The following is a 22,093-nucleotide window of genomic DNA, read 5'->3' on the forward strand; positions in this document are numbered from 1 at the left end:
CGTCCGAGTGCCCCATCTCCCTCAGGTCCCGGACGACTACGAGCCGGGGCGGAGAGAGCGGGAAGTTGCGGAAGGCTCTGATTAACTTGGACTGCAACTGCCTTTCTCGGTGACAGCAATGCAAGACAATCACAGACAACGAAAACAAGCAGCTCGAGGATTCATCTTATCCTCTGGGATAAGTCTGTTGCTCGGACTGTGGCGACCTATGGCGCTGATCCGCAGCCAGAATCGTCGCCGGCAGTGCGGCAGCCGGCCAGCAATGCACTCATCCCCGTCGTCGTAAGGGAGCACGGTACTCATTAAAAATAATGTGCTCTCCCCCACCATCCTTGTTGCTGTCAGCGTATACGGCACCACGGCTCTGAGAATGGGTGACTCGGCTCGCCGTTTCGGTCGCAGGATGACTGTCGGGACCTTATGCCTCACCCTCCCGCACACCGAGGATGGTGCTCTCTGAAGTCCCCGCTCCACGAACACATCTCTGCCAACGAGTAGGTCGGTCATCGACGCTCAGATTGGGATATTCATCACGGCTTTTTTTCCCAGGAGTTCGCGGGACTTTCGAATAAACGACGTCGTCCGGTGCGGCGGGCCAAGAAGAATACTGCTGCGGACATCGACCATAGCATAAACTTTATTCCATTCGTTGAAGATATGCTAACGATACGCTTTCACACCTCAACACCAAATCATTCGGTATTCGCTTCATCCGGGGCGATAACTGCGCCCACGCGAGACGCTGGTCTGCGCGGCACACGTCCGTCTGTTTATTGCAATCGTTTAATTTAATTTTCTGCGTTGAGACGACGCCGCTCCCGTAAAGGACAGTCGACAGGGAGTTCGGCGCCGAGAGGAATCGTTTTCGAGAGCGATCATGATGTAATTTGGAATTTTGAGCGGGAACTTCATCACAATTTGACGGGATCACGTTCGGTCCGTTTCTCGAGCTTGCGATGGGTTCATTGAATTCTCAGCGTCCTCTCACGAATGAATGATGAACTTTCCGTCGGTCAGAATATCGCTGTTGAGCAATCTGAGCGTGCGAGCTTCGTTGAAGGTTTTCTTCCGGATTCCGCCTGCCTCAAGAAACTACAAACATTCACACCATGAGCGATCCGGGCGAATGAGTTGTTTGCGAACGATTCCACATTTTCTGACAGGCATTAAGCGTCCGATTCCGGGTCGCGAGTTTCTTCTGCATATATTTACATCTCGACCAATCAGTCATCCAATCAATCAGGCAGTCAGTCTGCCTGCCTGACGGTCTATCGACCATCTGCCGATCATTCGAAACAAGGAAGCCATTGAGGTAGAGTTCTGAGTTGTCCCGCGTGATCCCTCCGATAGACCGAGGAGAAGATTATCACCTTTACATCAGCGGAGCTCATACGCCCGAGGAGTGCGTAGTCCGTAGCGGGGTACTACCATCGATTCGGTTACTATCAAAATTTATGTACATCGATAACAATATTTACACGCTCGGGTCCTGACTCGAGCTGCCGGCCTTCTTTAGAATGCTGAAGCAAACTTCTTTGGCAACGGAGCATTCGACGTTATCTGGAACGAGAGGAATTCCGTCACCATTGTTGAACGTTTACGCACCCAAGCCGAACTCGCCGCGATCTACTTCGATTTGTGGACCGTGAGCTGAGCACATACCATCGGTGCTCCGTAACGTCGAGGTGCTACCCCGGAAGTGCTCGCCAGCTTGCGCGTTCGACTGCTTGAACTCTTTGTTTTTGACCTCACAGTAGAATGGCTCCTTGGTCAGGGTCTTGAGGTCGTCAATGCTCTGGTAGATGTTTGGCCGAAAGTCGAGCTCTGGAAGAACCGTAACTCACGTACATCCGACGCACTGTAACTACGTGAGCCGCTTAGGGCGTCTTGTCACGCATGTATACGCACCTTTGCTCTTCTTGGCGACGTACTCTTCCTCCGGGATTTCCGGACCGCTACGCGAGCCAGTGCCGGTTTCTCGGTTCTTCTTCTTGATCGTACTCGAATAATACGACTCCTCTCCGATCTTGGCACGCTCGACATTCGAGTTTTTCATTCGACTTAATGTACAAATCGCTTGCACCCCTGAGTGGATAACAAGGAAACAGTGAGTTTACGAGGAGGGAAAAAAAGCGAAACGTTATGCAGAATTCTCGAGCCGAAATTTCGGAGGAATTTCGATCCACGAGGCCGGACTTCGATCGACCCCCACGGGTCATGCGATAAACGTTTTCTCTCTCACCTGAAGGACCCGGAGTCGCGACTGGGCAAGTGTTGGCTGAGAGATCATTGTTTACGTATTTGATATTATTAGGGATGATCGTCTGCAAATTGCTGACTGGCACACGATCCATGCCCGGCGTATGATATCCGTAAACGGGATTATCCAGGTGGTCTGGAGTCATACGTTCCGCCGTATACGTCACGTAGGCTAACTCAGACTTCAGACGATTCACTCGTCGTCGGTAATAAAACGCGACGCAGAGGAGAACCAAGCAACACACGAAGGTGGAGAAGAGGACGCCCGCCATCATCCCTGTGGAATGGAGTCCAATTTTGAAATTTCGGGAAATAGACCACAAAATATCCCACTACTTCGCATGAGCGGAATCCCGATCGGGTACGGGGAGCACCGTTCGCCTCGTCGTAGAGAGAAACGCTCAGGAAGAGGAGCTCCTCAATAGACAGACCGTCGAAGACTCCAGGAAGAGGGATTGAAGGGCACGGGAGCGGGGGGAGGGGAGGGCAGATGGGTCATACCTTGACGGTCATCGCCGTCGTCGGAATCTCTCAGCATTACGCTTCCGGCGACATTTCGCAGGCCGCATTCTCGTCCGGAAAATCCTCCTTTGCATGAGCAGCCTTTAACGGGATCACAGAACATTCCGGGCTTGGACTCGCATTTGCATGCCTGAAAATTCCTCCGTTCGTAACCTGCTCGAAACAATCATTTCTAACGAGTTTCTGCACCCGGACGCGGAATGTTCGTCCGAGTGCCTTCGGCGGGAGGGGGGAATAGCGTTATCACATGGGCTCCCGCCGCCTTACCTGGAAACAGTGTTCTCCGTAATAACCTTCGGGGCAGACCTGTTGGCATCGGCTCCCCGTCCAGCCGTTCGGACACATGCAGGCACCGTCGGTAGCTCGACAAGTTCCGCCATTAAGACACGTACACCTGGCGGTTTAAATTCGGGAATGTTATTCAAACGCCCCCCTCAGTCGACTCCATCTGCTGAATGAAGCCCGAAGAAGCGCATAGCGCTCCCTTCCCTGTTGCGTCTCCGTAATTCCGACAAACGCCGACCTCGGGCGCGAACTCACTTCTTGGTGCAGTTGAAGCCGTAGGTTCCCTGAGGACAGGGCTCGTTACAGCGAGGACCCCTCCAACCCGGGAGGCAGAAACAGGCGCCGGTCTGGGGATCGCATTCTCCCCCGTGTTGGCAATCGCACGGCTCCGTACAGTTTGCGCCCCAGAAATCAGGAGGGCACTCTGGAAACACGGAAGAAGACTTAATTTCTCTGGCTGACCTCTGCGAGGAATTCCATGACTCTCCGAGGCGAGCCGCGCTCGGAACATCGCGAGAATGGATGGGCGTGAAGGAGGAACAGAGCTGAAGTTCTTCGGACTCTTGAAAGAAAGCGTTTTATTGCGCTTTCGCTTCCACTAATTGACCGCGCTCCGAAAGAGTAAAAACGGGAAAGTGGATCTCTGCCGTTAACGGAAGTCAATACGTCGATTGAAATCGGAGGAGAAACTCATTCTCTCCAGCATAATAAACCGAGGAAGCCCGGCGAATAATTGGTAGCGCGCTGGAATCATCAGAGTGCCAGCGTAGGAGCTTCCCGGATGGCCGGAACAAAAGCCGAGTGCGACCCGACGCGTTGTCCTATCTTCATGGATCCGCCCGTCTCGTCCGTCTGCTGCTCAATCTCATTTATAAGAAAAATCCGCGATAAAAATAGCGCTCAGACCCATCCGATGCTCTGGCCTCGTCCGAGCTCCGTTTGCCGCGGCTGAGCGAAGCCGTTTTAGCGTCCGACTGCTGGAACATCTCTAAACGATTGTTCCGCCGTCGAAAGTCGAATCTACATATCTCGGATCGGTTTCGCGGTCGCTTTTGGGAAATTCCGGCCTCCGCCATGCTGTGTGGCTCGGTCGGAGTTGGTCGTAATTCGTAATTGCAACTGAAATTCGCCCCGTTCCAAAATCGCGTTCTACTTGGACCGTGTGTCGCACTCCACACTTTGACTGTGCGCTCGAGCCCATGGAGCTTGAGCACCTCGCATTTGGGAACATAAGGTTGCTTGACTAGCGAACATTCCTCACCTTTCGAACAAGTGGGACCAGTCCACCCAGGTCGGCAGCTGCAGAGGCCGCTGACAGAATCGCACGGTCCGAGGGCGTTGTCACATTTCGGACACTTCTGCTTGCATCCCACGCCAAAGAAACCCGGCGAACATTCTGAAAACAAATTCTCTCGTCTGAGATATTGAGTTCCATGGATCCGCACCACGTCGCCTCTGTCACGCGTTGTGCATTCGCTCCGTGTCTGTCGGATGGAGCTTATTGTTGTTCCGCTGGACGGCGGGATCCGTTCTTTAAAAGGTCTCGAGGAAAATATTATCATGATCTTTCTCGCTTGTGCTCCTTGGAGCGCGGGGCTCGCGTCGTGGGCCCATTCTTCTCCCTGTTCGTCCTCTTGATCTATAGGGCCAAAACAACATCAAACTCTTGTGGCCACATGACTTGCATATCATTAAACCTCAGCAGAATTGGGCTTCTGACGTCAAGGACGAATTTTGTGTGCATAGAATAGCGGCTGACTGCGGACATCGCTGCTCGCTCCATGAGAGTCTCACGGTAAACTTTTTCATCGTTCTAAAAACACGCGAGCGCTGCGAAGGATAACTTTTTCATAGCCGCGGCTCTCAGTTTCGCGATCTCTCTCCTAATACTGATATCGGTTTCTGTGGACAAAGCGATTATTGTACCCATTGTGTTTGTGTCGTACGTGGATGGTATTTCGATAGTAGACGTGCTTCTTCTCCCCGCGTTCCCTCTTTCCGATGTGACGTTCTATCGAGGAAGAGCTTTGGAGACTCTCGTGTTGACACAATGGTACAGCGAGAGGAGCTGGATTCGCCTCCGCTACCACGGAACGTCCCCGACCGAAATCGGAATCATCCGAAGCCTGACGAAAGTTTCCGGGAAAGAGTGGAACCGCAGAACGCTAGTGGACTGCTGGTGGAAGTACCGAGCCAGTCCTCAGCTACAAACTACACTCGAGGACGCAGAGTCCATGGCCAGCAAATTTGCGGAGAGTCCTACTACAAATTGGAGTAGATTCCCCGAGAGCAGCCGAAGTCGTTCTCCGGGGGCATTTGTAATCCGTGAGTGAGAAGTTTGAGGCGTTTGATAGACCCAATTATTGCATTTCTGATCGGAGAGAGCCTAATCAAGTGGTTGATGCGCGCATCCCGTGTCGATGAGATATCACCATTTCTTCAGAACAATGCGAGAAGGGAACACTGCCATTCACTCGGGAGGATCCGCAGCCGGATCTAGGAGAGGAGCTCCATGAGCTTTGACAGGGAACTCCGGAGCGATGAGAACATTCGGGAAAGAAGACAAGGAGGCCTCGTGAGCGTCGCGCAGAGGTACTGCTGTTGTTCGGGATGCTTGCGGCGTTCAGACTCGGTGCGGAAACATGCGATGTGTTTCGAAAACATTCGGTGCCTACTCGAAACGAGGAATGTATTCTGGTAGCATGAGCAGAGCCTCTGCGATGTCTCATGTGTAGGGGAGCCGAGTCTCGCCTAATCATTTGTTATATATTGAAAACATATGTTTCTGATCAGATTGAAGTCGGAAGGCACGAGACGCATTATCCTGTCCGGCTTCCCTCGCTTGTAACTGAAGTTCATTTTTCATACGGGTAAGTCGGAATATCACTCACTCTTCTTGCATTTGTTGCCGTGGTACCCCGTGGGACAGCTGCAGTCGGCGCTGTACTGGTTACAGGTGCCGTTATTCGCGCATGTGCACACATTTGAGCAGTCGGTGCCCCAGAAAAGCGACGCAGGCGCGCATTCCGAGTCGCAGCGCCAGCCGCTGAAGCCCGACAGACATCGACACTCGCCTGGAATGTTCGAAGATGTTTGAGCACGCCGAGGTGCGGACCTGAAAGCTATTCCTTGAGAGTCCTCTACGATTTTCGACGACAATCCACTCACCGTCGACGGGATCGCACCCCAAGGAGTTGTTCTCTTCGCAGTCACACTTGTGCGCACAACCAATACCGAAGTATCCCGGCTGAAAATTGACCGTTACGCCTGTGAGCGGAATTCTTTCTCTAGGTACTTCACGAATTCCGCGCAGCGACACCTAGCACTTGCAAGGAACGGCCCTCAATTCAGTGAGACTTGATGCGATTCTCGCAGATGAATGGCCGGCCGCTGGGTGTCACTTCTCCCTTCACTCACCTCACAGCGTTTCTCGCATAGTTCCCCGTAAAATCCGGCCCTGCATTGGCATTGCCCTGTTTTGGCGTCGCAGTCTCCGCCGTTTGTGCACTGACATCTGGCTGTACACCCTGATCCGTAAAAGCCTTGTGGGCAGACTCGATTGCAACGCGATGTGAAGTAGCCTAAAACCACAGACGATGAGAACGTTGCAAGCTGTCAAATAAGGTTGCGCCGCTTCTACAGAGATGTTCCCCGCTCGGAGCGGCGCGAACAAAGCGGGTAGACGTCGAGATTTCTCTTTGTCTACGATGATCATGGAACAGTTCTTATGCCCTCGATGCTATGGAGAAGCTGCACGACGATGAAAGGATAAACACCGGATCGAGTTCCGCACAACCGACGCTGATAGAACTAATCATCTCACCTGATGGACAGCTGCACTGCCCCGTTATGTGGGAGCAGGTCGCGTTGTTATCGCAGATACAGTTTTCGCCGCACGATCGTCCGTAGGTCCCGCTTGGGCATCTTAATGAGCAACTGAAAAATTTCGTTCGATTCCGCTGAATAGCCGGCAAGCGATCCGAGGAGCCAAAACCCCGCTCTCGTCGTGAGAGGCGTTCAGCCGAGGAAGCCAAAAGGTAAGCTCGCCGGGAGCTCGGAATTTCACGTCGAGAAAATTTCTCGGGGCCAACCCCCCATTGATCTCCGCTTATATGTAGTTTTCCTTAATTAACACTATGTTTGTCGAGACTCAAGACGCCTCTGATTGAGTTCAATTGCCGATAGACGATTTGACAAGACCCCTTTGAGCTCATCGTCGGCACGGAACCAGAGGAGCGGAGGAGGAAGTCAGGATCGGTCCCAGCTTTCGGCGTTAAATGTCAGGCGTTATCAGCACGGTCAATCCCCAGGCTATTGTTTGTGCACCTCTGGCGTTGTCCCCTTTGTGGCGACTATCGGTGAATTAAGAGGAGAAAAATCGCGTTTTTTCCCTGACTTACTCGGACCCGTAGAACCCCGGCTCGCAGAGGCAACCGCCGTCGACCGGATCACACTCAGCGCCATTAGCGCAATCGCACTGTTGGGAACAGCTTTCTCCGTACGCTAAGGCCGGACACGATCTCTCGCACAGCTCTCCGTGCCAGCCAGCTTTGCACTCACATGAGCCACGCCAAGGATGGCATCTGAAACATGGATACATGACTGCTTGCTCGGCCCCACCAACTGACCACACTGTTTCGTTTTACGACTGTCGGACGAAAATAAATGTTGCACGATTTCCGGTCCGAGCATGCCCAGCCGCCTTGGCGGTCTGGGTCGGCCGGAGGGAACTCAAAGAGAATATTAACTAAATAGTTCGGAACGGCAGCGAGCGACTCACAGCTTGGTGTTCTTCGGATGGCATTGACAAACCATATCGCAGTTCTTCCCGTACAGGCCGTCGACGCATTTACGAGTTTCGCAGCGAGGACCGACGAAACCGGGCGGACACACACAATGACCGTTGCTGACGTCACAAGATGCTCCTGTGAGGAAGAATTTGCATTTTTTCTTAGTTATTCCCAACCTCGTCCTCTGTCCCACGTTTCCCGTCCGTAATCCCAGAGTTTGTTGCTCGATGTGACTTTTCATGTATACGAATTCGTGTTGGTGTACTTCATGGGCTGGAGCGAGTCTTCGAGGGCTTCCTCTTTACCGAATCGGCAAACCACTTTTTCTATCCGGGGCATCGTCCATTCATCATCCAGTCATCCAGATCGGCGAACCTGAAGGTTCCGGTCAGCATCCTCACACAAGGGATCTATAAAAATCCCTCGAAGTCTCACCATTCAAACAATCGCAGGTCTTCGAACAATTGAGGCCATAGGTCCCGGGAGAACATTCATCCTGGCATCGGGAGCCAATGTAACCTGTAAGTCAGGAAGTGCCAGAGTCAGAACACCGAGAGAAGAGGAGCAGCCAGAAACCGTGATCTCGGAGCTGTTCGAGTTTCGAGAGCCTGCTCACCTGGCGGGCAGAGGCATGTGCCCGAAACGTGATCGCAGAGAGCCTCGTTGTAGCACTGACATCTCTGGCTGCAGTCGGGCCCGAAGAAACCTGGATTAAATCTCGTGTCAGTCCCATATGTTCCTCGCAATAAGCTACAATCGCATATGTTAGATCTCCCTTCCGACAGGGCAATACATACGCGAGAAATCGAGCAGTAGGCTCCTGTATATCATTAATGGACTTCGACCACTGGCAGCGGAGGGCCACCAGCAGGAAGTGGTAGTTGTAGATCGGCAACTACAGCAAAAAACTGGTATGCATTGCTCCTGGTTCCGCCCCCCACTTACCCGAAGGACAAGGTACGGCGCAAACATCTCCAGTCCAGCCGTCGGGACAAAGACATTTCCCGTTAATCGGGTTGCACGATCCTCCATTCTGGCACTGACAGCGGCTAGTGCAACCGTCGCCGTGCGTTCCTACGGTTCGAAAGGATCCAATTTGAAAACCGATTCGACAAAGGAATGAATATCATCGACCACCACGGTGATAGTTCCACCCTTCCTGTCTTGTTCCGGCCAGAAATGCGGTTATGTATGGATTCGCCTGCCTCGAGATTATGGTCATGAGTGATGACAGAAACAGCGAAAAAAAACTCGGAGAACTAGATGATGAGTTCATCATCGAGAATTTGAGATTCCTCTCTCATAATAATTCCTAAGAAGTCGCGACGGGACGCTCGTCATTAGATGTTAAGCGAACTGAAAGGCTGATTCCGGGGATCGAGTCGATCGGAGACGAGATTTTCGACTTCTCGGCAGGTCTGACAGACGGTAGTCGCTCAACTTCCGGAATCGTAAACGAACAAAGAAGCGCGCCAGATTTGTTTGTGCTGTCGCGGGGCATGAAAAGCTCGGCCGTTCCATCTCGAGTCTCGTTTCCGATCGATGGCGCAAAGTCGCACAAGTCGGATTCTGGGAAATAAATTCCTCACCCGGTGGACAGGTTTCTTGGCACAGCGGTCCGCGGAAGCCAGGTGCGCAGGTGCAAGCTCCAGAGATATGATCGCAAAGGCCACCGTTCCGGCAGCGGCACTTCTGGCCACACTCGTACCTGCGAGGAAACGGAACAAAAAACGTGTTGCAGAAAAACCTCCGACCAGACTCCATCTGTCACATTGACGGTAGCTGTCAGCCTCCAAATTATTGTTGCGATCTCCGCTAAATCGAATTACCGGAGCACCTCTCGAATAATTCGATGTTCGATGTCCTGAGCTAGCGAGCATCCAACCTTCTTATTCAGCCAGTTTTCGGATCAGTATTACGTCTCGACGAGAGATCGGACTCACCCGTAAGTGCCGTCGTTACACTTCTGATCACAGTGATCGCCTTGCCAGCCGGGTTTGCACGCACATGCACCCGTCAGTGGATCGCACCGCGCGCCATTCTTACACGGACACGGTCTATCACAGTCCGAGCCCCACATTCCAGGCGGGCACGCTGTTACGGGAAAAAAGTTGAGCTCGGTGATCGGAAAAGAAGGATATAGGAACCAGCGAGTGACCGGTCTGATCAGCTGTGCTGCGCTCCGCGTACTTACTGTGTAGAACTGAAGTTCCGAATCGCGATCAGATGCGGGAGATTCGCACGGATTCCGACAGAACGGGGACGTGAACGTCGGTTCGCAGGTGTCGAGAAATAGAAGTGGAGAACGAATGAAAGTTAGAACACATCAACGCGCGGAAAGCTTTTGAAGAGAAGCCAAACGGAAGGCGGTGTTACATACGGAAATTGCAGGTGGGGCCGCCGTAGCCCGGAAGACAGTTGCACGATTCCGGACCAGAGCAGGTGCCGTGGAGGCACGGGTTGCTGCAGAGCGCTGAAAACGAGCCAATGGAACACATTGAGCATACATCGAGCGAGCGACTGTTGTCCCCTTCTCTGAGGTTAATTCGATTGCTGCGATAAGGCCGCCAGCTGTCGAGGCTTGCGCGTCGTAGAATCGCAATCGACGACGCGCCCGCTGAAACCGTACCCCGAACTTTCTCGCAGCCACGGAAACTTCAGAAAAACGGGGGGATTCACGCGCGCCGCCGCGCCGCCTCCACTCGATTGTCGACATCGAGCCAATCAAGTACATTTGCATACTCGACGACCCTTCGGGAGGTCGGAATGACCTTTCTTATTGCGATGATTTCTCGGATCGCCATTCGTCTGCCAGATCCCTTCCTATCATTGCTAGTGAAGTATATCTTTGCTGTTTCCGCGAAAACCTGTGATGGGGTCTTCGAGTGGTGATGCTCCGGGACCTCGCTTGTACGCGTAAGCCCATGTTGATCGACCTCCGCTTCTCATTAATGCCTCACGGAGGTAATCTCCCGGAACTGTTCCTCACGGGAGCAGCGAGTGAAGTGACCAGTTTTGCGAGGTACGACACCTATGCACATAGGAACGGTGGGGTAACGACGAGCGTCCGTTCCCAGCATCACTCGCTAAGGTGCCAAGAGCGCCTCGCGGGGACCGCTCATGACACTTGGGACACGTGACCGTACAACGCATCGGAGCCGTGAGGTGTAGACGGAATATCGCCGTAGGTTCCCAGCACTGGGGACCGAAATTTCGGATTTGCTATGCCCAAGGGTGAATAAAGAAGAAAACTCAATGCAATCAGTTCGACAAGATCTCGATCATTGTACAGAACAGAGCTCCTTCGGGGATCCCGAAAACGAGTCGATGAAGAGATCAGTGAATTATTCAAGTTCGAAGCCGCTTCTCATGCCTTGAATAGTTCGTTTTCGAATATACTTACGGATGCAGCGATCTCCATAGGTGCTCTCGACGTAACCCTTGCAGCACGTTGGAACGATGCGGGTCCGCTCTTTCTGCACCTGCGAATTGATCAAGTCTATATAAGGCAAAACACGCTCGTGATGGCGAACTCTCCAATTAATCCCCGGAAATTCGAACACTAAATCTTTCAAACAAGTAGGAGCAAAATAGTTTTTATTGCCCCGGTCTCCGCATTCGGAAACTCATCTCTTCCTCACTAGAACTAACCTGCTTGTAGGCTGTAGTGTAGTCAGTTCGAAATTTGGAGCATCTCGGCGGTACTGCGAAGCACCACGTATACGTCCGGACTTGGAATGGTTTCGGAAATGCAACCGTTTCGTTGGCCAGATATCTGTTCGAGCAGGAGAATCGGGGGCTAAGATTTGCTATCACAACTCGCAAATAACATCTATGAGAGGATAATCGACATCGGCGGAGCTCCCGATGGTCTTTATTTCCCTTAGATCGCGGATCAGACCAGTAGCGCGTTCGATTAAAAGGCTCCCCGGATGCGCCTGATGTGAACGTGAACTCGAGCTCTGATTTTGGAGCCAACTCGCCTGAAGAAACGTATTCAGAAGCCTCGGATGGAACAATCCATCAGGGGAAGACCGCAGAGAAGAAAGAGTACCAAGCCAAGGGTCACCGGAAGCTGTTATTTCCTCAAGAACTTGCGCGTTTTTAGCTTCCCATTGCTTTTTATGACTCTCGACCCGAGGTCTGCCTTGTCTCGTGATGGTCGAACTCGACCCTTTCGCTCTGACAGTGGAGTTGTTGAGGGTTCTATGTACAGACGGCGAGGCTTCCGGGACTCCACTTAAAACGTCGACGGGAGATCTCGAAACGAGCCACGAAATTTCAACGCGGCGGCGTTGAGCGAGTTTCGAATTCCTGACCATCGCTACCCCGACGCGCGATGGTCCAAACTCAGGCTCTAAGCTTCGAGTACGACGGAGCATTGGAGCACATTGATCACCTCGGTCAACGAACCTTACCGGCGCGAGATCGAATGACCTGTCAAGAAGTTTCAAAGTGAAGACGAGAAGCGAGAAATTCAAAGGGCAGCCAGCGATCGGTCTTCCTTACGCCTATTCGGGCGCTCCGTCTTTCGCCAGTGAAATTTCACGATGACATTCCACAAATGTTGCCATGCTCTCCCAAATAGTCAAGTCTGGTTTCCGTTCAATCCTGAGTCTCTCGGCGATCGAGCCGACCTAGGTTCGTCGAGGGCCCGGTGGAATGTTTGGGGAGCTCGAACAAAAAATTTTGCCGGGATTATCTGGTGGAATAGTCTCCTAGAACAATGAATCGTTTTTCACAAAGCCGACGACCGACTACCCCTCCGCTTGAGGGCACGCAGGAAGGAGATCTCTGTAGAGGATATCTATGTATATTTCCGGGGATATTCTCTTTGCTCGCTAAGCGGAACAACCAGTACCCCATCGAGGGGAGACCGAAGCGACACGTCGAATTAGTCGTGAGGGAGACAGGTTGTTCGAGAGCTTCAGTCTGGAGCAATCCCTCCAAGGTTCCATGAATGCGGTGTCTAATAGGCTCTTCAGTGTCGGCTCTTTCTGCGCGGAAAAACTCATGTGGCAAACTGCCAAGCGGTCCGCGAGTAATCTGTTTTTCAAGGTACCTAAAACGTTGGACTTGACTTGAACTGACCTCTCATGTTTTATGCAGACGTTTGGAGCTTTCGGATCGAGCGCCCAGGAAACGGCAAGCGCCGTCCACAAAAACAACCACGTCATCCCTTTCACCAGACGGAGGGCATCTGTAAAGGAAAAGGGAATGTTTAGAATACTTTGAACTCTCCACGATCCGTTCTGGCCTAACTATAGGTTGGATGTCTGCTTGTTTTCCACTCCTTGAGACCTGACATTCGACTAACTACACGGACGTCGCAATTTCTGGGTATGCCCACTAAAACTGCAAGACACAATGCGAACAGTCGAGTCGGAACTAGATGGCGTCGCTCGTATCTGCCCTCGGGACCGTGAGCTTCGGATCAGAGCTCGAAAAATTAATGCGTAGGCTTTTTTCCTCCTTCGACCTCGTTGGTGCCCCACAAGGTTGTTCGGATCTGATGGAGACGATCGACGCGACGCCGGCTCTCTCACCAAGCAGATTGATATCTCTAAGCGTCGAGTTCTTAAAAATAAGGATGCGGATTCTCATCGGGGGAGCGTGCAGAGGCTCCGATTCGCGAGGAATGACAGTCGCCTGCTCTACAGCTGGATGTTATGCAAGGGATGCGGTCAATCTGGCTACCAAGACTTTGGCACACCTTAGTCCGTCAACCTCACTGAGTGCTTCTCTGTAAGACGGATCGACGCAATTATTTCCGCTTCTCCCGGTTTTCGGTTCGGTAGGCCGCCGCCGACTGCATGAGAATATTCGAGAGAATAATCAACAGGGCCCGGCGCAGCCGGCAGACGCTCTCAGGAGAAAAGATCGGTCTCTTCCGAATCAGGGAATTCACTCAAAGTTTTTCCTCGGTAGCCATAACTTCAACTTTCTCGCGTAGAAAATTTCGCCGGAATTGCGGCTCGTCGCCCTGAAGAGAAGAGGATTTAGAGGGCGAATCCGGAGCCCCTGTCAGATCGCGGGAAATCGCCGAGTTCCGAGTCGATTTTCGGCCGAAGTTCCAGGACTCAACGGTACGAGCGAGATACTTTTCACCCGCAATAGCGGAATCGGTAACGGGAGCGTGTAAAGGGGAATCATCATTGACGCGAGGGATTCTCGGGCGACCCCCAGCTCACTCTCACCCGATTCACCCCTTTCACAATCAGTGTACCTACATACACGATCCGTCAACCTGCAGAATAAGCACGCCTCGCAATATATCTTCGGTCCCAGAGGGCGAAGAGAAGACTTCCTGCATGCAGGAGAATAGAATGTCATCCACAAAAGTCTCAGGAGCTCGCTCTCAATCAGGCAAACTTGTCGCACGATATTTGTTGTCAACTCATCCGCTTGCCCGGCACAGCGACTCCCGATAAAGGCATCACGATGCCTTGCAGGGATGCCGCGCACAGAAGCATCGTGCCCTGCATATTTTCTGACCGAAACCGGCTTGAAATCGAGGCTCTGCGCTTCGAAACTCTCCATAACTCAGATTCTGAATTTTCACCACATCAGCAGGCATCGCAGACATGTCTGACCGGGACGAGGACGAGGAAAGTCATGGAAATGAGTTGTCGAGTGCTCCGCCAAAGCCTTGCGTTCCACTGCAGCCTGACACTCAGCTCTGGAGGAAATCAATCGAATTCCTGAGTGAGTTCCGGACCAAACGCAAAAGGAATTTCTTCCCGCAGAGGTGGGGGCAAGTTCGAGGGCGCATTCCATTGTAATATCCGACCTACTTTTTGCACGTGCATGAATACAATCGGGATTTCCAATGCTGAGTTCAAGGCCGTCGCTTCAAGCTCAGTAAGCCCGTGATCTGGACTATTGGAATGACTCCTGAGAATTCAAGGCACAGCCGTCTTGGTACCGGTGACATCATATGCCCAAGTGCGTAATAGCGCACGTTCCTCAAGCACACAATGCCTTACTCCGAGCTCATGGAGTCTGCGAGAGCATGGTCGTGAGGTCGAGACTCGGCTTGGAGGGTTTCGGGCTTTCTTCTTGTTTAATCTCTCCGAGATTGGGAACGAAGCAGTAGAGGAGTCAGGTTCCATCCCAGATTAGGGGAATCCTCTCAGGTTTCTAATTGAAAACGAAAAATGGAGGAACATTCAGAAAATTCTCGATGTGATCGAATCACCGCAATCTCCGCAAGATTCGCGACGTGCCGTCTTCCTCGATGGTCTGGAGGACGAGCAAGACGCGAGGTCGAAGAGCAAGCGGTTCAAGTCCCCGACAAGCATGAATGAAATAAGGGCATCTATACAGGCCCAATGCATTGACTTCCAGAACGCCCCATGAACCCCATGGATAATAATCGTTCCCGAAGGAATTCCGATCAATCAATTTCCGCCTTGGAGCAGCGGCAACAACACAGCGGGAGCCACGAACCCGCCCGCAATCCGTTCCAGCGGCTTGGACGAGGACGCTCAGTGGAACGACGTGAACTTCTCGCTACTTTCAGATGTTCCTTCCCAGAGTGAGAAAATCGAATATAAGTGCGAAGACATCCAGCGGTCTCTCCCGGGTCGACGATACTCATTCCAATATTTTCAATTTCGAGTTTCCCTCCTTTCAAAATAGCAGCAGTTGTCCGGAGGGCAGGATTGATCTCGCAGACCGCAGTTCCTTTGCTTTTTTCGGTTACGGAATCATGCGGATCTGTGCGTAGAACGACCGAGGACGATCTCCGGAGATCTTATCCGTCGATTGTGGCGTTCGAACCGGCCCACAAATATGGACCCTGTTCCCTGCCGACATATAGGCTGCCGGAAGTAGGAAAAGAGTCACAGATGGGGCTGCGTGAAAGCCTCCACTCCGCTCTGTCAAATTCTGCGTGATTTTGCTTCCGCGTCCTGCTAAGCTCTCGCTCCGTTGAGCGTCGTGTTCGAGTATCATACTCCTGGGGTTCTCCTGTGAGGACTTCTGTAGGAAAATTGTTCGTACGCGGAAAGAACGCCCGAGCTGGGACGCACGCGTGCGAATAGACCGGAAACTCGGAGGTCTGTAAGATGCTCCCTCCCAATCGCGAAACGACGAATTTATCATTTGAGGAATTTGTCGTTCAATGTGCTCACTTTCAGACAAGGGTTCGTCCTCCGGCTGAGTAACCTGAGCATCCCTCATCAGTCCTTCCTCGATCACCGGACAAGCCTTCCCTCGGTCGATTGAATTTTTCCCACTCGATGAGCCGCCTCTATTTCCCGGGAACTCTTGAGCTTGGCTCCACTTCTCAGGGTAGGATTTTGAGCAAAAGGCTAGACAGAGCATCGATCTGATTCCGTTTTATCGGAGAGCAATTTATGGACTCGTGCGCGGGTTGCGCGGTGTTTTCCCCCAGGGAACCAGCAATCCCCTCCCGGCCCCTGCGGAGGAAAACTGAGCACCAATAGACGCAGAAATCGGCTGCTTCACTAATGGTACTTCGGTCGGTATTCTTTTAAAGAATCTCCTCGATTCATCCACAGTTCGGAATTTCCAGGAATATGTATATTGAATCCGCTCGAGTCAGGAGATCCCTGACAGGACGACGAGCCGCTGGAGCCACGGAGCACAGAGGAAACTTTATAGCTGTAGATAGTCGATATCTGAATATTCATGTGGGGAGGCGAACACCTCCCCGGAACAGGTCAGAGCGAGTTCATGAAACTCCCCAAGCCTCTATGGTGCCGGCCCCGAATTTGATCCTATCCAACTTTCCTTCCGCGCAGCGTCGGTCACCGCCGAGTCGATGGAGTCGATGAGGAGGGAAATTCTGATCTCAAGAGGTACCGTGTCCTGCGTCGCTAAATCGTATAAGAATCGAAGCGATCCCGTCGGAACTCTGCCGCTGTATTTGATGAGCGTAAAAGCTTCGATTGTGAGCACGGGAGACATCTTCTGAGTGGTCAACAGTTGAATGAGATAGACTTACAGAGTCCCATAGAAAGACGGGAAAAATAGGAACGGTCCCAAGACTACTCATCAAAATCCCAGCCCCAACGTTTGCTTCCATCTGATCGAAGATAAATGGATCTTCAAGATAGAGACAAGCAAGCCAGCGAGCTAGTCGACCAACAACGATTGGGGGACCGGGGAGAGGGTAGAACAGCTTGGGGGAGAAGCATGCACTCCACCGGAAGAACAGATAAGACGTGGTCGATGAGATGCCCATAGGCATTGGTTCGCTTGTAGCGGTAAAAGCCTGGATGAATGAATGAATAGAATGAGCCCCGAGATAGAAAGAAAAGGACAGAAGGATGGACAGAGTGAGCTCGCAAAAGGGGTAGAGAAGATCGGTAGCGAGAAGACAAACAGCGCTGGCCGGAGTGAGGATTAAACGAAGCAGTGGAATTCCTTGTTATTATAGCTTAGCTTATCGATGCACTTCGGAGGTCTACAATTAAATTTCCATTAGGCAGGTTTCGCTTTGGCGGCTCAACCGACATTTTCGAACGTCCAACGGCAGAAAAATCATGGTCCGAAAGTCGTTGTGGAAATAAAAACAGAGCCGCCTTTCACACAGTCTCTCGATGAGGGAAAGGTCGATCTTGCTCGGGAGCAGATGAAGAATTGCAATGATTTCGAGGAATTTTAGGGAAACGTGCCGGAACTCGGGTAGGTCCGGCCGTCTGAATCCGTAGTTTCATCCAACGGTTTCTGACTTCAATCATGGGAGCAAATTCGGTCATGCCCTGGATCAGGAACAGCTCTTTCTCTACAAACAAGAGTGCCGATGGAAGGAACTCTTTTTCTTGGAAATTCGCCTCTGGAAAGATGAAATTTCGGAACAGGGAGATATTGCGGAGGCAAAACAAAAACCGCAGGTCCCGCCGCCGTGCATCCGACGGACGAGATTTTAACTGCAGCTCCCAACAACATCGTATCACAAAACTGAATCCCATTCCGGACGCTTTTCCCAAGGTTGCCGAGCATTATCTTTGCAGAAACGTGGGTTTTTCCGCGTGCATCCTTGTATTGTGAACATCTGCGAAACATCCATGATCTCAGTTTGCATGGCTTGAGAGCAGTTTACAACGCTTGGGAACGGAGTGTCTCCTGCCCATAAAGTCAACCCACCAGTACCCTAAGGTGCTGTAAGCTTCCGCAAATGGACCATTCTTCCTCCGCAGAATTCGTTGTTCTTTTTTTCGTCTGACCCCATGCGATTAAACAGCTGGGTAGCAAGAGCTGCGGATCGCGAGCCGAATCAGACACAAGCCGCTTGTTGGGAGGAATCGCCTCTTCTGTTCCGATCGGGGTCGACAGTATTTGATCGGGATAAGGAGGGAGCCGGGTCGCAGTGGCTTCTTGTCTGTGAAATCGTACTCAGAAAACGCCTCCTTCACGGTAAACTTTGTGGATAGGGGAAAACTGGAAAGTGTATCGTTTGCGGACGACCGCAACTGACCCCGATGCGATGGTACAACTCGATCGGGGTCGGGAGCGGAGGAGGAAACTTCACATCTCTGAAAAATTCTCAGCCGAGGGAGCCCCTTGTGGAGCTTTTAGAATCAACACATTCCCGTAGTCCTAAGCCCTGCGAAACAGTCAGCTGCTTCTTACCATCTGGGCTTATCCGTATCACAAGCCATGCCTCGCTGAGCTTCCATTCACTCTAAAGGAGGGGCTCAATCGCCGATTGAGTTCCCGTGGCCGCTGGGCAGCGGTCATCAGTCCCTCATCGAGATACGGGAGTCGCGGCTCCATGCAGAGGCTCACCAGGAGCTCCAGTGAAGAACAGTAATGGGGCAGGGCCATCTCGAGGAGAAATGAAAGGCCCGCAATACGACACCGCCATCGCCTTCGTAACGAGATTCGCCCGCTTAGCCGTCTCAGTCAACGCTGTCTGGAAGCCACAAATACGGCACCCATAAGCAGGCTTCGTGTTCGCCGAGTCACCAACTCGAGAGTCCGCTCCGATGGGACGCTCGCCGATGCAAATCAGACAATGACGACTCCGGCCCATTGGCGGGATCGACGTAGGAGCCGCGAGGCAAGCAACAGATCAAATTGTCGTTCATCTTTCGTCCGACTCGGACGAGGTTCGTCTGATCCGACTCGGACGCGACGCCGACGGGCGCAATGGCTTATCCGGTCGGAACCACAGTGTTAGATCAGGCTTTCATCACGGGATGGAGGAAATAAGGAATAAAAAAAAGGAGACGACTAATTGAGAGGAAGGAGCTGGGAGATAAGAGGAAGGAAAAGGCAGAACTTGATGAGGATGAAACGAACCACATGATTCCCGCCGAGCTGAGATTGTCTATCTCCGTCAGGTCGATGATGGCGGTGAATCGCAAATTAGCTAACAGGGAAGCTTCGAGCTCTTCTCTGTCGAAAATCTCTCCTTTACACGAAACTCCCTGAACCTCGGCGAGCTTGGAAAAACATCGGCTCGAGTTTGGCTTCCTCGTTTCGCGCGCCGTTCCGAGTCGGGAAAATATCCCGCCCCGTCGGCGTCGGCGCGGCATCGTCCGAACGAAAATTCCGGATGGACTTGCGCTTCCGGAGATACTTGAATGTTCCCAAAACAATAATCCACATGCGGCTCATTGACTCTCTGGAGAGGATGTGTGATTACATCCCTCGTGACCTCTGCCGTTGGTCAGTGCGGCCGACATTGTGTTGTGTCAGTATTCCCACCTAGGGGCTCAATTCGGTCCTCTGTCCCCCACACAAGAGTTTCGATTCGCGTCTAGCAGAAGAGAAAGTTCGATGGTGACCAGCCGGACTGGTCCTCTAGGTAGGGTATGTGAAGAGATGGGGAGAGGGGCTAAGTGTTCACCTCAGGGGGCGGGCGAGGGAGGCGAACGTTCCGGGAACTTCGCACTTCCCGCGATCGACGACTCGGGCTAATCCACGTCTCAAACTGCAGAATTCGTTCCGCGCACTCGTCCATCAAGGAAACGGCGGGAAAAATAGCTTCCGTGGGAAACGTGGTCCAATGACGTCCGATTTTTATCCCGGATCGTCGAAACAAGGAACGTTCAGCGTATGAATCCATCCGCACTCGTTTGATTAAATTTCGTCGAACTCATTCCTCACGAAGACATCACAAGAGACTCGCTTTCTTTCCTATCGAACACGCGGCTCATTTCCAAGCCTCGAGAAACGGATGAACACTCCTTGCTGTCGTGCTCGGAGCGCCGGGACTCGTCCAATCCGTCGGATCGGAAGGCACGACGACGAATACTCCTCCTGTGAAGTTTCCCCCCATCACGGTCCGCTGACTCGCAAAGGTCGATTCCTCGTTTTTTCAGGAGCTCCGGCTGCAGCGTCCGAATCCGGAGACCTGGTCGGAGCTTTGTCAACATTGCTCTCCCTAGCAGCTGATGCTCAGCCGATTGCTGGTCGGTCAGGCCCGACGGGATGTTTACCTTAAGATTCCTTAAACCTGGGTGTGCTCTAGTCAAGCGTTCCAACACAACATGTCCCGCGGCTCACTTCACTCGACACTGCACTCACTCCGTCGGGGCAATACACTGAATGTATTCAAACACACGGGAAAACCGGCTCTCGTCAGCTCGCACGATGAGCTCTTCGACGAACGCAGCCTTATGCTGTTCGACTGGAGCTCGCATTGGAGTGATGGGCCTTCCGAGCCTAAGTCGCGGTCCTGCTATTTGTTCATGTAGTCGTAGCGCCCTCTGCTTCCCTGAGCTTAGCAACGATCCAGTAGAGGGCGCTGGAACATGGTGATCGTCAGCCGACAGGTGGCCCTCTGAGCGATGCCTTGGGGTATGCAGCCAGTCTCATCGAGATCGGATAGATGTCAGGCTTTCATTCTGAGGCTTTTCGATGCTCGCATCATTCAAAGAAATCGGGCCCCGACGGATAGGTCGCTCTGCTCACAGATGAACTCCACGAATCGATTGCGAGCTTGACATAGCAGCTCGAGGGTCAGACTTTCTTGATTGGGTGTCGGAGCGACATTAATCTTTATATGTGATCCAAAAAGACGGGATATGTTGTCCATTACACATATCGATAGAAATATTGAAGATTCCTCCATCCCTCTATCTCGATCCTGGACGTGGCTCCGAATTCTTCGAATGGTACCGGAATTCAAGCCAGCTTTCTGATCTTGACGCTTGGTGTTCTCCTCATCGGAGCTTGTGCTCACTTCTTATTGATCTTATCAATGAGATCGGTGATTTTCACCTTGGTGAGTTCTTTGTTCAACAGCTTGATTAGGAGCGGAGTCAACCTGCCGTTAACTTTCGGCAGAACCTGGTCGGTCTGAAGAATAGGGGGAGGGTTGAGAAAAACGTCAGAGAGTACAACGCATGCATGGTCGACTGAGATGAGACCGGCAGATCGGGCGGGAATATCTCGAAAATATTATCCTCAATTATTTCGCTCACGATAAGGGGCAGACTCCCGCTGAGAATCTTGTTGATGGTGGGTGCAAGCTGTGGGTTGATGATGTTCTCAAAATCTACTTTGCTGCCGCCGAGTTGGACCGCGTAGCTTATGTGTGTAACTTCAAACATGGAGAAGTCCTCCGACTTTAGGACGATTTTCGCTGCAAGATATGGTATGGTATGGTATGGTATGGTATGGTATGGTATGGTATGGTATGGTATGGTATGGTATGGTATGGTATGGTATGGTATGGTATGGTATGGTATGGTATGGTATGGTATGGTATGGTATGGTATGGTATGGTATGGTATGGTATGGTATGGTATGGTATGGTATGGTATGGTATGGTATGGTATGGTATGGTATGGTATGGTATGGTATGGTATGGTATGGTATGGTATGGTATGGTATGGTATGGTATGGTATGGTATGGTATGGTATGGTATGGTATGGTATGGTATGGTATGGTATGGTATGGTATGGTATGGTATGGTATGGTATGGTATGGTATGGTATGGTATGGTAGTGATCCTCGCCCTCGTGTAGCCAAGAGCCACATCAACGGGCGACCCTAGTCCAGGGGCGAGTATTCTCTAGCGGATCCTTCGGGCCTCGTTTTCCCATTCCTCGAGCGTTCTCTTCGTCTCCTCACATGTCCCATCGTCACCCTCCCCCTCCAAGCCCAGCATTCTGGGGAGCTCATTCGTCTCAGAGTGATATGGTTCACATTTCATGATGATGTGAGGGATTGTTTCTACCTCTCTCCCGCATTTCGTACACAGTGGGTCGAGTGGTTCGTATTTCGTTCGATGTGCTCTGGTCGGTAGCATTCC

At 52.0% G+C, this 22,093-nt stretch overlaps 2 protein-coding genes across 2 annotated transcripts in view; both read right to left on the reverse strand.

The window, feature by feature from the left end:
* Positions 1-1,315: 1,315 nt before the first annotated feature.
* Positions 1,316-14,329, reverse strand: LOC100907349 (protein draper). Its single transcript, XM_029112985.1, has 25 exons — positions 14,266-14,329; positions 12,948-13,056; positions 11,508-11,631; positions 11,260-11,338; positions 10,237-10,329; positions 10,051-10,059; positions 9,800-9,950; positions 9,446-9,564; positions 8,802-8,930; positions 8,473-8,562; positions 8,292-8,375; positions 7,847-7,991; positions 7,467-7,649; positions 6,890-7,002; positions 6,484-6,647; positions 6,235-6,313; positions 5,958-6,140; positions 4,328-4,462; positions 3,322-3,490; positions 3,049-3,175; positions 2,761-2,911; positions 2,213-2,536; positions 1,909-2,085; positions 1,663-1,824; positions 1,316-1,560 (listed from the first exon to the last, which is right to left on the reverse strand). Exons 1-25 carry the CDS (start codon positions 14,327-14,329, stop codon positions 1,475-1,477), a joined length of 3,249 nt encoding a protein of 1,082 aa, XP_028968818.1. The 3' UTR covers positions 1,316-1,474.
* A 6,478-nt stretch (positions 14,330-20,807) lies between these two features.
* LOC100905459 (Juvenile hormone binding protein 5) overlaps positions 20,808-22,093 on the reverse strand; it is a 7,168-nt gene continuing 5,882 nt past the window's right edge. The window contains exons 5-6 of the mRNA XM_003738209.2: positions 21,260-21,420; positions 20,808-21,134 (exon numbers count right to left, since the gene is read on the reverse strand). Coding sequence (XP_003738257.1) covers positions 21,015-21,134; positions 21,260-21,420 — 281 coding nt within the window. The 3' untranslated portion in view covers positions 20,808-21,014. The remainder of the gene's footprint in view (positions 21,135-21,259; positions 21,421-22,093) is intronic.

The sequence above is a fragment of the Galendromus occidentalis genome, unplaced genomic scaffold (genome assembly GCF_000255335.2).
Source record: "Galendromus occidentalis unplaced genomic scaffold, Mocc_1.1 scf7180000075836, whole genome shotgun sequence".
NCBI classification, from domain to species: domain Eukaryota; kingdom Metazoa; phylum Arthropoda; class Arachnida; order Mesostigmata; family Phytoseiidae; genus Galendromus; species Galendromus occidentalis.